The sequence below is a fragment of the Prionailurus bengalensis genome, chromosome A1, assembly GCF_016509475.1.
Source record: "Prionailurus bengalensis isolate Pbe53 chromosome A1, Fcat_Pben_1.1_paternal_pri, whole genome shotgun sequence".
Lineage (NCBI taxonomy): Eukaryota > Metazoa > Chordata > Mammalia > Carnivora > Felidae > Prionailurus > Prionailurus bengalensis.
In genome coordinates this window covers 100,933,795-100,946,794 of record NC_057343.1, presented here as the reverse complement: position 1 = coordinate 100,946,794, position 13,000 = coordinate 100,933,795, and the positions used below count along the sequence as shown (strand labels likewise).

At 41.7% G+C, this 13,000-nt stretch overlaps 1 protein-coding gene across 7 annotated transcripts in view; it reads right to left on the bottom strand.

Moving 5' to 3' along the window:
- Positions 1-379: 379 nt before the first annotated feature.
- The window catches only part of LOC122486695 (zinc finger protein 474), a 60,835-nt gene continuing 48,214 nt past the window's right edge, over positions 380-13,000 (bottom strand). For 2 of the 7 annotated variants that reach the window (XM_043586161.1, XM_043586195.1), the window contains 2 exons: positions 5,619-5,799; positions 2,319-2,488 (listed from right to left, as the gene is read on the bottom strand). In XM_043586161.1, coding sequence (XP_043442096.1) covers positions 2,337-2,488; positions 5,619-5,799 — 333 coding nt within the window. In that variant the 3' untranslated portion in view covers positions 2,319-2,336. Of the gene's footprint in view, positions 1,108-2,318; positions 2,489-3,060; positions 3,117-5,618; positions 5,800-9,563; positions 9,650-13,000 lie in introns of those variants that run through there. The other 5 variants (XM_043586171.1, XM_043586179.1, XM_043586187.1 and 2 more) reach the window with 5 other exon arrangements.

The window sequence follows — 13,000 nt, the reverse complement described above, 5'->3', positions numbered from 1 at the left end:
ACTGCCTGCCTTGCTAACAGACAGGAACTCTTGGACTGATGTCATCTCCTGACCTTGCTGTGGATTTAATTCCACGGAGCACTTGCAGGCCAGCTGTGGCAGAGCTGGAGGCAGAAATGTTTCCCACTTCAAGAACTCACAGACCTGGGGCGCCTGGGTGGCTCAGTCGGTTAAGCATCCGACTTTGGCTCAGGTCACGCTCTCATGGCTCTTGAGTTCGAGCCCCGCATCGGGCTTGCTGCTGTCAGTGCAGAGCCTGCTTTGGATCTTCTGTCCCTTTCTCTCTCTGCCCCTCTCCGATTTACTCTCTCTCTCTCTCTCTCTCTCTCTCACTCGAACATAAATAAACGTTTAAAAAAAAAAAAAGAACTCACAGAACTCCTTCAGAGAGTCATTTATTTTGATTTTTTTTTTTTTTTGGTCATGCTTTGAAAGAAATGTGTATAAGGATGTCTTTTTTAGGCAACTGCTTTCAAAGTTGAGACCAGCACTTCTGCTTTGTTTCCCCCATTTGACTGCTTCCACCATTAGCAGAAGGCACAGTGGCCTCTGCAAGACAGCGAGGGCAGTTCCGACTTCTGTTTTCACCTCCACAGTTGACCAAAAATTCCAGCAGGCAAAAACTACAAGCATGCTGAGATTCCCAGTTGCCTTAGGTGCTAAACACTGGATTAAAAAAAAAAAAATCACACCTGGCAGATCGTTGGTTAGTACAGTTCATTGTGTTCGTGATGACATCCATCACGCAAATAGCACTGGCAAAGAGTATGAGTTTGGAATTCCAACGGTTGCGAGTTTGCTTCACTCGACTCCAGCCCAGTGTGACCTCTAGTTAGCTATTGACCTATTTAAATACCCGTTTCCTCGGATGTAAAATATAGATAACGTCTCCTTGTAGGGTTGATGTGAGATTTATATACACTGAAGTATGGGAAGCACGAGGCACAGAGTCTGACTCACACTATACTAACTCCACTACTAAATGTCATTTTTGCCCGCAAAATAAAAGAACTAAACCATCAACGGGTCATTAAATGCTGTCTTTCTCAAGATGGTAATCTTCTCTGAGGTTATCTAAAGACTATTTGAAAAGTTAACCTCTTCTTCCTTTAGAACAGGCAGGAAAAAAAAAAAAAGAACAACTAGGGCAATTATCTTAACCTAACCGCTTATAATATGGAGATGTGTGACTAAAACATCAGGTCAAATAAATTTGCTTGTAGAATGTGGAGCTAACGTGCTGGGTTAGGTCGTGAATGCAAGGTTTGCAGGAACCCAGGGGATCCAGAATGGCTCTGAACTTCAGCCATAAAAGGAACAAAGATCTCAAGCAAAACTGCCCAGAGGGGGAGCAGAATTTCCTGGGCAGAGCACCTCCCTGACCCTGGCCTCCTCCCAGGAGAGCCTTGCCCCTATGAATACACATTCAAGGCCTAAAATACAGGGCAGTTTCACAACCCATTGCAGGGGTAGTGGGTGGGGTGGTGCAGAACTTCCTGGCAAGATTGTAGACCTCAACAATAAAACACCTATAAGCCCCTGTGAGGGCAGAGAGAACTCTCTGGACTTTGCCTATAGAAGGAAGGAGCTAACCTCCACCCATTTGATGAATGGCGCTGTAGCAATCTTGTGACATATGAAGCTGGAACAGGTTCTGAAATTTCTCTGTAGCATTTCCTGCTCTTAGCAAGGGAGTATGAGTTAGACATCGTTCTAGTACTTGAACTCCTTAGCTCTTTTTTGAACGTCTTTGTCATGCAATGATTTTACAGAGAAAAGATTCCCAATCGCTAGCTCAATTAAAAACTTTTACCGGATCGGAAGAAACAGGGAATGGTACATTATTTCAGAAAGCACAGGGATGGGAAGGAATCCAGTTTTTCTTGAGACTTAAGGAGTTGCCTGAAATGACCACCTGAAACCTCTGTACCCAGAATAATGAGAGACCTAACTGTGAAGTTCAAAATCTTGCTGGGTGGGTGCGGGGAGAGAATGGTGGAAAAACACCAACAGTTGGCTCTGAAATTTTCTCGAGACAAAAAAGCCAGCCCCAATGAGGGGCGGCCCACTGTAATTCTGCTTGACAGAGTGTGACACAGCCCCCCGTGTGTCTGTGCACATGCACGCAGCTGCTTGCTGAAAGCAGAGCGCCTGCCCACCACATCACGGTCACGTTCGTGCCACCCAAGCACCCAGCTGGCTTCCCGTAGACAGCCTCGTGACAATTTCAGTTTTTCTTGTTTCTTCTCCTCGCCTCCTTTTTCTCCTTCCCTCCGTACCCCCATCTCTCTCGAAAGGATCTAAGTCCTGTAACACTGTTGCTGGGAGAAAGGGCTTTACTTGGCGACTTTTGGCTTACAGGATCGTTGGTGAACAATCAGTCTGTCTGGCAGGAAGGTACGCCCACAAATATTACAGGGAACCAACTGGCTCAGGGCGCTGGTCCAAGCAGCTTCATTTAAGGCATCGAGATCATAGAAACCTTTGGCTGGAAAGTTAAAGAAAAAGAAGAAGAAAAAAGAAAAAAGGACCAAAAAGGAAAGAAAAGAAGAAAATGGTAAAAATGGATCCTTTTTTATTCTGGAGCACCATACTCTACTTTTTATGGAAAATATTTTCAGGAAATACCTGTTGACTGAGGCTTTTAAACAAATCATACTTTTTGTTCCAAACCCTCTTTCAGGGGTTGAATAAAAAGTGAGCTATGAACCAGAGACTTTTCGCTCCTTGGATTTTAAAAAGGGGAAGGAGTTGTTTTATGTATTATGATATGCATTCTTCACTAATTATTAACATCTTTGCTTACACATGATTATCTTGCAAATATAGCTTTTGGCCTTCTTTCAATTGACTCTAAATAGAAGCTTACAAAGGGAAAAGAACATGTATTTGTACTTTCCTCTTTTGTAATCCTTCAGTGGAATGTTTTTAAAGGCCAACACTGACAGTTAGGGTGAATTTAGGATGAATGATATCCTAAAAATGTATCATCTCTTCACGGTCATAAATGTGGAGATTCTTTAAATAATTAAACCAAAGAATGCAAACATAATAGTTAACCTGATGAAAAGAAGCGTCCTTAAGAGAACAATCAAGACGTCTGAGAGATGTATAATCTTCATTGGCAGAGCATAGGAAAAAAGGCATATGGCTTTATTTTAGAGAAACAGTGTGGGAGTTAGCTTTGATAAACCTTATTTAAATAGAATGACTTTAGTACATTAAATTGACTGTGTCTTAGAATTGCCCCAAATAGCACCCCCCCCCAAATGTAGCCAGGCACTCAAACATAAATTACATACTTAACAAAAAATCATTTTAACAGAATATATTTCTTCACGAAAGCCCAGGCAATTTTCCTATGACTTCTTCCTAATGGTTCACACAACCATAGTAAACTTCAGATTCTCTCCTGCTACTTTGAATGTTCCTTATTTTACTCCATGAAAAATTGAACCCCAGCACAGCCTAGTATTTCTCCTTTAGACAAACCAAGTACCACTTTCTACGCAGGATATGAATTTTGAGAGCTTTGAAGACTATTGAAAAATAAAATGGCACTGACTTTCTCCTTACTCATGACTTTTCCTATGGATTCAAAAATTCCAGAGTATTCACGGAGTCTCACTGGAGATGACTCATCATGTTGCTAAAAGTTTTTGAGTATGACTTTGACTTTGGATCTGGAGGAAGGGTTATTTGGACTTCATGACCACAGTAAGTCTGTGGGATGGAAACAAGAATGGGGATTCTCTCTCTGCCTCCTGAGGCAGGATGCCTTCAGAAATAGAAACAGCATGGGACCAAGAGGAAAGTTGCAGAGAAGGGCAGTTACGGGGCCTACCTTTTCCATCTGTGGGCAGTAACTGATTAATGAATCCCCGAGGGCCTTCAAGCCAGTCATTACTCTCTGATCTTCTAGACTTGTGATAATTATGCTCAAGCAGAAAAACGGATATGGTCAGAAGTGTAGAAAACAGATTTTTTGAAAACACAGAGAACTGCTGGGAAGAGAGTTCCAATGAGATAAACAACATCCTTGTGGGCAAATGCTCTAATTTCAATGGATGGATGTGTTCATCTTGAGCTCTTTTCCCACCTGTGTGAAGAGTCCTCCCCTTGGTAAGGGCTGTGAATAAATGGGTTCTTGTAGCCTCTAGAACTTTATCATGACAACCTAGATTCCACTCTGTGGGTTCTTGGGTTACATTTCTTTTTTTTTAATGTTTATTTATTTTTCAGAGAGAGAGAGAGAGAGCATGAGTGAGGGAGGGGCAGAGAGAGAGGAGACAGAATCCGAAGCAGGCTCCAGGCTCTGAGCTCTGAGCTGTCAGCACAGAGCCCATCGTGGGGCACGAACTCACAAACTGTGAAATCATGACCTGAGCCAAAGTCAGATGCTCAGCCAACTGTGCCACCCAGGCGCTCCTCTTGGGTTACATTTCTAACAAGAGGGCTTTGGACTAATCAATGGTAATGACTTCTGGGGTACCCTACGGCTATGCCAGTCTACAGTTACACATGAGGGATTGGTGGGTTGAATGATAACTTTTCTTAAAACCAAGAATGGTTTTCCCTTGAGGGGAATGAGGGGATCCGCTGAGAAAATGACAATGGGAGAAATAAGAGGAGGAAGTCAGAGTTTGCATGGCAGTCTCTGGATGACTTTGTTCTCACCCCAAATGAGTAAGCATAAGGCTCTGTGGGGAGGCCACACATGGCAGTTGATGGAGCTTCATCTGGCTTGTGCAATGCTTTACAATGTATTAGTTGCAAAATTTGAAAGCTCTGGGCCTGGGGGTGCCTGGGTGGCTCAGTCGGTTAAGCATCCGACTTCAGCTCAGGTCATGATCTCGCAGTTTGTGAGCTCAAGTCCCACGTTGGGCTCTGTGTTGACAGCTCGGAGCCTGGAACCTGCTTCAGATTCTGTGTCTCCCTCTCTTTCTCTGCCCCTCCCCTACTCACACTCTGTGTGTCTGTCTCTCCCTCAAAAATAAATAAACATTAAAAAAAAAAAACCAAAGCATACAGATTTCTAGATTTCCAGTTTCTTTTGTATTGTTGAAAACTATGCCCACACTAGGCTAAATTTCCAGCTGCCTCCTTTGGAGAGAGTCCATAATTCTCCAGCTCCCCATGGTCCTCAGCTTCCCTCGTGTCACACATGGATCAATTTACTCAGTTTTATACCCCGGCTAGTAGATCCTGCACACTTTGAGTTTGGTACCCTGCTCTGTGAACGCGAAGACATATTCCTATTTGAAAACATGTCTCCAGATGCCCTGAAAGATTTTTGAGGCTTCATGTTCTTTAAGTATCATGTTTGATAATATAGGAAAGTAACTTCTGGGAAATACAAGAAATTCCAGTGGGTCCCTCTCCTTGCATGGTTTTGCCAGAAGTAGCGTCTTTGTGTCTCAGCATCTGAAGGCACCTTGGTCAGGCATTCTAGAACCATTTTTCCTATTTGGTTATAATGAAGACAGTAAATGTTGCTGATTTCTGATGTTTGAATAAGTAAGAAAAGAATACCTCTTCTCTTAAAATTTCACGGAGAAAATTCTCCCCATATGCGCTCAAGTCTTTCTTTCTTTCTTTTTTCCTTTTCAAAAACTTACCAGTAATGGTCCTGACTTCTGGTTTCTTGGGTTCTGATCTCCTTAACTCTTTGGGCAACAGGTTGTTTTCATTATGCCATTTTTTCAGACATTGTGGCTCGTGGATGGCAATGGATTTTGTTCCATATTCACGGCCACAAATGTAGCAGATGATTGTTGGTGGACGCCTTATCATTGCTGGCTACAAATAATATAAAATATCTGTTAGATAAAGTTTAGGTGTAGAAATTATACGTTAAAATTATAGTACATTCAAATTAGCTAGACAATCACATTTTTTTTTTGGTTTTTCGTTTTCTAATTTCAACCAGTCAGGTAAATTGAACTTCTGTGGCACTTAAGGGAATAAACCATACCATCTGAGTGAGTGGGGTGTGTGTGAAGATGTGGGTTTGGGAGAATGATAGGAAATAAAGAAGAACTAACTAGAATTCTACAAACTGGCTTTTCTTATAAAATGTGTTTTCTCATCTAATAATTATTAATTATCTCCTGGTTATTCTCCATGCTAGGAGACTACAAAAATAAATCATGTCTGAATCATCTTTTCGCTAAACTCAGGCTCTAGTATGCCAATATCCCTGAGAATTAAAGCTGTAAGTGTCATTGGAGAGTTTAGAACAGACATTGGGTACCCTCCCACATTCCCTTACACATGGACAACTTCCTCTGGGAGGTATCTGTGACTCTCAGCCTTTTTTGACCTGGTCTAGGTTCCACCCATAGACAGGGCAGCTAATCAATCACAAGCAGCGGGTGGTGGATAAATAGCCACTTCCTTACTGAGGCTGATTCCACGCAGTGTTCCATGGGATTGCAGCTCAGGTGCTCATTCACACACTGTACAGACTTCCTTCTCTTCCCTGTCTTTCCTCCCACTACTCTACTGGGGCTTCCTGGGATCACCTCCCAAATAAACCACTTGAAATCAAATCCTCAAATCCTTTACTTAGCATTTGTTTCTGGGAGGACTAAATCTAAGGAAGAGTTAAGGATAAAACAGAAAAGGTGTTTCTGCTTCTGTCCAGGGGATAGAAAGTTACAAGAAACATTGCTCCTGCTTAAGCAATTAGAACCAATCAGAGAACTTACAGAACCGTTATTTTTGAGTCCATTGGAGACTCACGGTTGCAAGGTAAGTTAATGAACTAGAAGAACTGCCTCAGTCTGAGAGTACATCAGCAGAACCAACACCTCCCATGCTCCAACCTTACAAGAATATGAGACAGTAGTTGTCTGCCACAGAGAAAAGGCAGGACAGGTGAGCATGAACCCTACTAAGGAGGAGCCATGCAGGAACTGTCTACATAAACCCTCCCATCCACCAGGTCTCACATCCAGTAACAGCGGGTGGCAGTCTAACATTGGAGAGAGTCAGGACTGTTGAGAGAAATCTTCACCAATTCAAGAATGCAGGGCCTGCCTGGATGGGAAGGTGGAGCTGGAGAATTAGGCCTTGCACTGGGTACCAGATAAGAAGAGTCTACTGCTGATGGAGGTGTGGGACCTAAGGAGGAAGGGGGCAGTAGGAAGGACTCCCTCTGTGTTGCATGCATGAAGGGCCACAGCCTTCTAAGGGTGCAGCAGGTGAACAGGGAACAGGCTTTTGGCTCCAGGCTTTATACTAAGTACAAAACAGAGGAAGCTTATCACTGGGAGAATTTAAAGCCTATAGTACATTGAACTGAACTAAAGCAGGGATGAAACATCGGAAAGAGATTGTCATAGAATTCTTAGATTTTCCTTGAAGTAATTTTTCAAACATAGAATGTGATATACTAAAGATGCAATTTTTATTCTCTACAGTAATCACAAAGGGCAAAGACACACAAAGAGGCTGAGTGAAGAATTCAACAGGGGAGATAGAATATTTTTAAAAAATGGTAAGTTAATCACTTGCCAAAGAAAAGGAGGAAAGGATGAATATAAGACCAACCAAGCAACCAACAAATAAAGAAAAAGGGCAAGAGGAACAAATAGAATTAAAATGCCAAGATGGTAGACTTAAATGCAAACATATCAATAATTGCAGCAAATATAAATGGACTAAAGAACATAATTAAAAGGCAAGGATTGACAGACTAGATAAAAAAATAGTATAGACAAAAAACAACTCTATGTTGTTTACAAGAAACACATTTTATGAATAAAGACACAAACATATGACAAGTAAAAGGATGGGGAAGAAGTTTCATGTAAACACTAAGCAAAAGAAAACTAGCATGGCTATATTAGTAACACAAATGAAGTGCAGAAGTTGGAAATAGTTCTTCTAGTTGTGAAGATCAGGGAAAGCCTAAAGGAAGTGGCCCTTTAAGGATGGGTAGGATTTGGATCACAAGAAGGTTTTGGAGATGGAAAACAGCATGAGCAAAGCCTCAGGGATAGGAACCCGAAGACGAGTACAGAGAATAGCAACTAATATAAAATATTTATATTAATAATAACAAATAGTTGCCTGGAATTTGGTGTAACCTTGAGAACTAGAACCAGATAGTTCTGCTGCAGCCATGCTATGAATAACAAATACCATGCTAAGAGCTGGATTTCGTTTTGTAAATGAGAGGAAGCTGTTAAGCAGGGGAATACCCTATAATTTTACTTCAAGAAAATTAATCTGGCAATAATGTATCTCAAAGGGCAATCTTGCCAGCATACACCTTTGAGCATTCACAGCTCTGGGAGCAGGAAATCATGGATCCAAGAGAACATTAGTGGTGATGTCACTTGCAGAAAGCTGGAAACCTGGAAAGGCAAGTTGGGGGAGGAGAAAAAATGGATTCTGTTCTGGACCTGTTGCATTTGATATACTAGTAGAATTTAAACGTAAGTACAGCCAAGACAGGAAAGACAGACGTGTCATTCAGAATTAATGGGTTTCAGAGCTATGCACACAGAGATGTTTAAAACCATGAAAACTCTAGAAAAGGAGTATATAGAGAATGTATGGAGGCAAAGTCCTGAGGGAATATCTACGGCAAAGAGATTGGGCATGGGAAATCACAGCCTAAAAAGATAAAGGTTCAATTTTGCAGTTAAAGAAACAGGCCATGGAGATAAAAGACTCCATTGAGAATTCTGCAAACACTTCCGGTTTCCAGAAAGGTGGCTTCATCAGCTCTGTCCAACGCCACTATGAGTAACGGGGGCTTGAGAAAGGTCACTAGATTCGCTGGCGGGCAGATTTTATACCAGTGACTTCTAAGAGTTTAGCTTCAATGGAGGGACAAGAATAAAAATTAAACTATTACAAGCTAAAGATTAGGTCAAGGAAATAAATGTATGTTTGAAAAGTCTGCAGAAAGGAAATTTGAGAGATGAGTAGATTGAAGAAGTGCTTTGTTGTTGTTTTAGGGGTAGGAATGTCTCAGGCAGAGAGAGCTGGTTAGAATGAAGAGAAGAGGGACAGTATGAGAACAAGGTTCTCAGACAAAGCAGGAGAAGATAGGATCTGGGATGTGATGGAGATGTTAGCCTCTGAGGACAGGGAAAAAAGATGAAATAGAGATGGGTTGTTAAGAAGTAAGGCACAAGGGGCACCTGGGTGGCTCCGTGGGTTAAGCATCAGACTCTTGATTTCAGCTCAGGTCATGATCTCACGGTTCCCGGGTTTGAACACTGTGTCGGGCTCTGTGCTGACAGCTCGGAGCCTGCCTGGGATTCTCTCTCTTTCTCTCTCCCTTTCTCTGCCCCTCCCTTTCTTTCTCTTTCTTTCTCTCAAAATAAATAACTTAAGAAAGAAGTGAAGCCTAAGCAGAGCTCCTGTAGGAGGAACTTAGTCTTCTAAGTATGAGGCAAATCATTTTCAGAGAACAAAGAGATTCAGATTCTGGGAAACAGAACAGCAAAAATTACTGAAATTTTTTGCAAAAAAAAAAAAAAATCTGGAATTCTCCTGGCACTGCAAAGAATGTGATACTGATTCAATTAGGGAATAATACTCACCAAATAATGGAAAGACCCGGTTAAGTTGAGCTGCAAGAAATTTCAGCGGAATGAAATGACCTTTTCCAGTGTGTTCGTAAGGAGCACTAGGTGGTATGAAAGCAGAAACAAATTTGAGTTGGTGGTGTGGTTCTCTCTCCCCCCAAGGAATAATCAGGGTAAAATAAGTAAATCAGGGTCACGAATCAGGGTAAACTATGTGCTTATTTTAGAATCAGCCAGCTTTTCACTAAAGCTGTCGGGGTTATACCTGTAGTGGAAACAGAGCAAAATCAAAATAAGAAGGGAACACATTTCTGGTTTCTGCACACCTGAGCCGACGTGACAGATTCTAGAGGAGTAAAGCCACTAACATACACCAAGCAAAATGGAAAATGGAGTTACTCCTGAGAGGATCCGCGTTTTTGAAAAAGCACATTATTTGCTAGAGGGGAGGTGGGGAGGGAATGGGTGAAATAAGGTAAAGGGGATTAAGCGGTACGAACTTTGAGTCATAAAATAAGTAAGTCATGGAAATGAAAAGCGCAGATCGGGAATATAGCTAGAAATACTGCAATTGTGTTGTATTGTGGCAGATGGTAACTATGCTTATCGGGGTGAGCACTGAGGCGACAGGCTTGTGAGCTCACTGTGTGGTATACCTGAAGCTAATATGACATTGTATATCAGTGATACTTTGATAATTAAGGAAGAGTAATTTTTTTTAAAGCACATTTGAGGGAGAACATTTTTCTTCTATTACTCTACACTGAATTACGCCAATAAGTTACATTCATCAGAAAATGGCTAACTAGTTTTTAGCCATGTTTTTTATTAGCCACGTAATAGGGTCTAATGCCTGCAAAGTGACTTTGAAAGTATTTGAGGAATTCAAGATGTAAGAGAAAGGACAAAGCAGAAGCAAGGATTTTCAAAATACCCAAAAGTTCCTTAGTATATTTTATAGGTTCATTTACTTGAAGATTAATTAAATACAGGGTTTTTTTTTTTAGTGAAAAAAAATGAGAAGTTCGTCTCTTCACTTTGAGAATAATGAATATTAATATTCCACATGGAAAGTATGAGCCAAAATCGAGTATTTAACCAAGCATATAAGCAAAAAAATGGCACGGGTCATTAATGAAGACATTCACGTCACATTGTCAGAAGGTTTCTTTTGGAAGGAAAAATGAGAAGAAAACAGGCAGATGCGGAGGCCAGAAGACAAGCACAAAATAACTTAAAGGGATGTGGGAGAAAATTAATACCATAAAAGGGCTAAGATGTTCTATATTATATTTTCCGAAGCTTGCTCCACGCGCTATATTTGTGGTTGAACTGCATTTGAACCTGCAGTTCACTCCATGTTCTTAGGTTTTCAACATTTTACTCCTAAGCCTGCTCTCAGCTGAAGAGAAAAATGCATCCCCCGGGGCGCGGACCGGAGATAAGAGAACCTCTTTTATTTTTCATTAATTTCACGATTGTCAGTCTGAAACTTGCAAAGAAGGCTGGACCATCTCTATCTTGCCTTCACAGCCACAGGGTTCGCTCTTCAACCTCTTTCTCTGGTGTTTTGAGATGGAGGTGGGTGTGGGGAAGGTGGAGAGGGAAAACAGAGATGGGACCCCCCCTCCCCCACCCCCACCCCCGCAGAAAGGGCAGAAGGCCCTTCTTGGCTCATGAGCTAAGGTGATAGGGCACAGCAGAGAGAGGAGGCAGAGGCAGGCAGGCAGGTTTGCCCTGTGCGCAGGGCTGTCTACACCTGGGACCTTGCCAAGGCCACGGATTCCAGGAAACTGTAATCAAAGGAAGGCAAAGAGGAAGCCGATAAGTCTAAAGTTCCCGCAGAGCGAAGGGTTAGATCAACAGTTTTTCCTGTCAACATTTCAGATATTTCTGGGGTGAGGCGTTGCTTTTTTAACATCGAAGTAAAAGATTTTTTTGAAGAAGTTCATCTCTGAGCCTGTATAAGCACTTTCAGGTGTGAACTCTTTTATGGGGGGGAGGCACCTAAATGCCCCCTCCCTGAATGTTATTAGGGCTCATCACGATTTTGCTTTTGCTTCCTACTTTCCTGGGAAAGTCTCCCAAGGCTGGATGTGGACAGAGGTGCTTGAACACTTCAGGGAAGCTTTCCGATGTGTGTATTTCTTTTAACTTGAATCCACTAACTTTCATATGTTTCCAATCATTTTGCTGGCCACTATTGGCATTATCATTTTATTTTCCACGCATTTTTCCCCCTCCTTTTTTGTTAATGTCTTTTCTCTGTCGGGAACACTTCATGTTCAATCTTTCAGGCCGGGAGGGTGCAAGGCAAAGGAAAGTGGACATTTAACAACTTTTCTCCTAGTCAGTGTAAGTGACCGGTCATCCATCTACTCACTTTTACAATTTAAAATAAGTAGCTGTCACAACATGTGTTGGCAAGGATGTGGAGAAAGGAGAGCCTTCTTGCAAGGTTTGTGGGAATGCAAACTGGTGCAGCCACTGTGGAAAACAGTACGGAGGTGCCTCAGAAAAGTTAAAAATAGAGCCACCCTATGATCCAGGAATCGCACTACTGGGTGCTTACCTCCAAAAAATAAAAACACTCATTCAAAGAGATATATTCACCTCTTCGTTTATAGCAGCATTACAATAGCCAAATTTACAATAGCCAAATTATGGAAGCAGTCCAAGCGTTCATCAATAGATAAATGGATAAAGATGTGGCATATTATATAATATGTTATATTATATTATATTATTCAGCCATAAAACAGAACAAGATCTTGTCATTTGCAACAACGTGGATAGAGGTAGAGAGTATAATGCTCAGTAAGTGAGTCAGAGAAAGACAAACACCATATGATTTCATTCATATGTGGAATTTAAGAAACAAAACAGAAGAGTAAGGGAAAAAGAGAGAGGCAAGCCAAGAAACAGACTCCTTTAAAAAAAAATGTTTTTATTTGTTTTTGAGAGACAGAGTATGAGTCAGGGAGGGGCAGAGAGAGAGGGAGACACAGAATCTGAAACAGGCTCCAGGCTCTGAGCTGTCAGCACAGAGCCTGACCTGGGGCTTGAACTCACAAACCGCGAGATCATAACCTGAGCCAAACCCACTGAGCCACCCAGGCACCCCTCGGAGCCACCCAGGCACCCCTGAAATAAACTCTTAACTATAGAGAACAAATTGATAGTTACCAGAGGGGAGGTGGGTGGGGGATGGGGGAAATAGGTGATAGGGACTAAGGAGGGCACTTGTGATAAGCACCCGGTGATGTAAGGAAGTGTTGAATCATTATATTGTATACTTGAAACTAATGTAACACTCTATGTTAAATATACTGGAATGAAATGAAATGAAATGAAATGAAAATAGCAGTAATACCACCTTTTAAATAAATGGAAACAGAATAAGGACCACAAAGAGAGTGTTTTAGAATTAAGCAAGGTATCGATACAAGAAG